Source organism: Penaeus monodon, chromosome 27 (assembly GCF_015228065.2).
Source record: "Penaeus monodon isolate SGIC_2016 chromosome 27, NSTDA_Pmon_1, whole genome shotgun sequence".
Taxonomy (NCBI): domain Eukaryota; kingdom Metazoa; phylum Arthropoda; class Malacostraca; order Decapoda; family Penaeidae; genus Penaeus; species Penaeus monodon.
Window position 1 is genome coordinate 14,321,203 of NC_051412.1, and position 759 is coordinate 14,321,961.

At 48.9% G+C, this 759-nt stretch overlaps 1 protein-coding gene across 1 annotated transcript in view; it reads left to right on the top strand.

The window, feature by feature from the left end:
* Nucleotides 1-759, top strand: part of LOC119590424 — a gene marked incomplete at its 5' end in the record, with an annotated part of 42,471 nt that overhangs the window by 2,574 nt on the left and 39,138 nt on the right. The window contains 2 exon segments of the mRNA XM_037939091.1: nucleotides 35-382; nucleotides 567-747. Of these exon segments, the coding sequence (XP_037795019.1) occupies nucleotides 35-382; nucleotides 567-747 (529 nt within the window).

A 759-nucleotide genomic window follows, 5' to 3' on the forward strand; every position in this document is an offset into this window, starting at 1 on the left:
GAGAACATGTCTAAGAATCGTACCTCCCCGCCAGACGTCACCGTAGCCTTGCAGCAGGAGGGCCAAGAGACGCTGAAAGTAGGATGGAACCAAGAACCTGGACGCATCTACCTCGTTCAGATCTGGAGGGTCCCGTCCCAAGCTCACGGAAACGCTCCTCCCACCAATATCGGCGACTCTCGACATCACTCCGGAAACAGAACTGAGACGCCAGAAGTGGTGGAGGTCTCTGGAAATGTTCGATGCAAGAATGGTCAGTGCTCGTATTATTTCCTCGGTCTGACAGACTACGGGGAATATGCGGCAGAGGTCCTGGATGCGACGGAAAATGTAATTCAAACTTCCAGAAGCAGAAGGCATTCTGTGGATCGGCACTGGACTGGTGAGATGAGCGAGACAGCGTAAGAGCTCGGATGCCAAAAGAAATTTCACTCGCTTACATTTATATCTCAAATAGTATTAAATGAACCCAGATTCACCACACCACATAAAACAACATACTTCCCTAATACCTAGAACCAATGCCATTGTTTTTTCTCCCTGTTTCCTTTAAATTTCATCCCAAGGTCTGGATATTGAGAGGGTCGTCATCGAAACATCTTCATCCGGTTCCCAGAGTCTCTTCAAGACCCTGACGACGATGGCAAGAGGGCTGTTTGTCGAAGAAGGGTTCAGGGCGGTCCTCATAAACGCTCTCGATCCTAGTGACTTCCTTGAGAGTGACGAGGGAGACTGTTTGCCTTTCACGTAAGTTTTAAG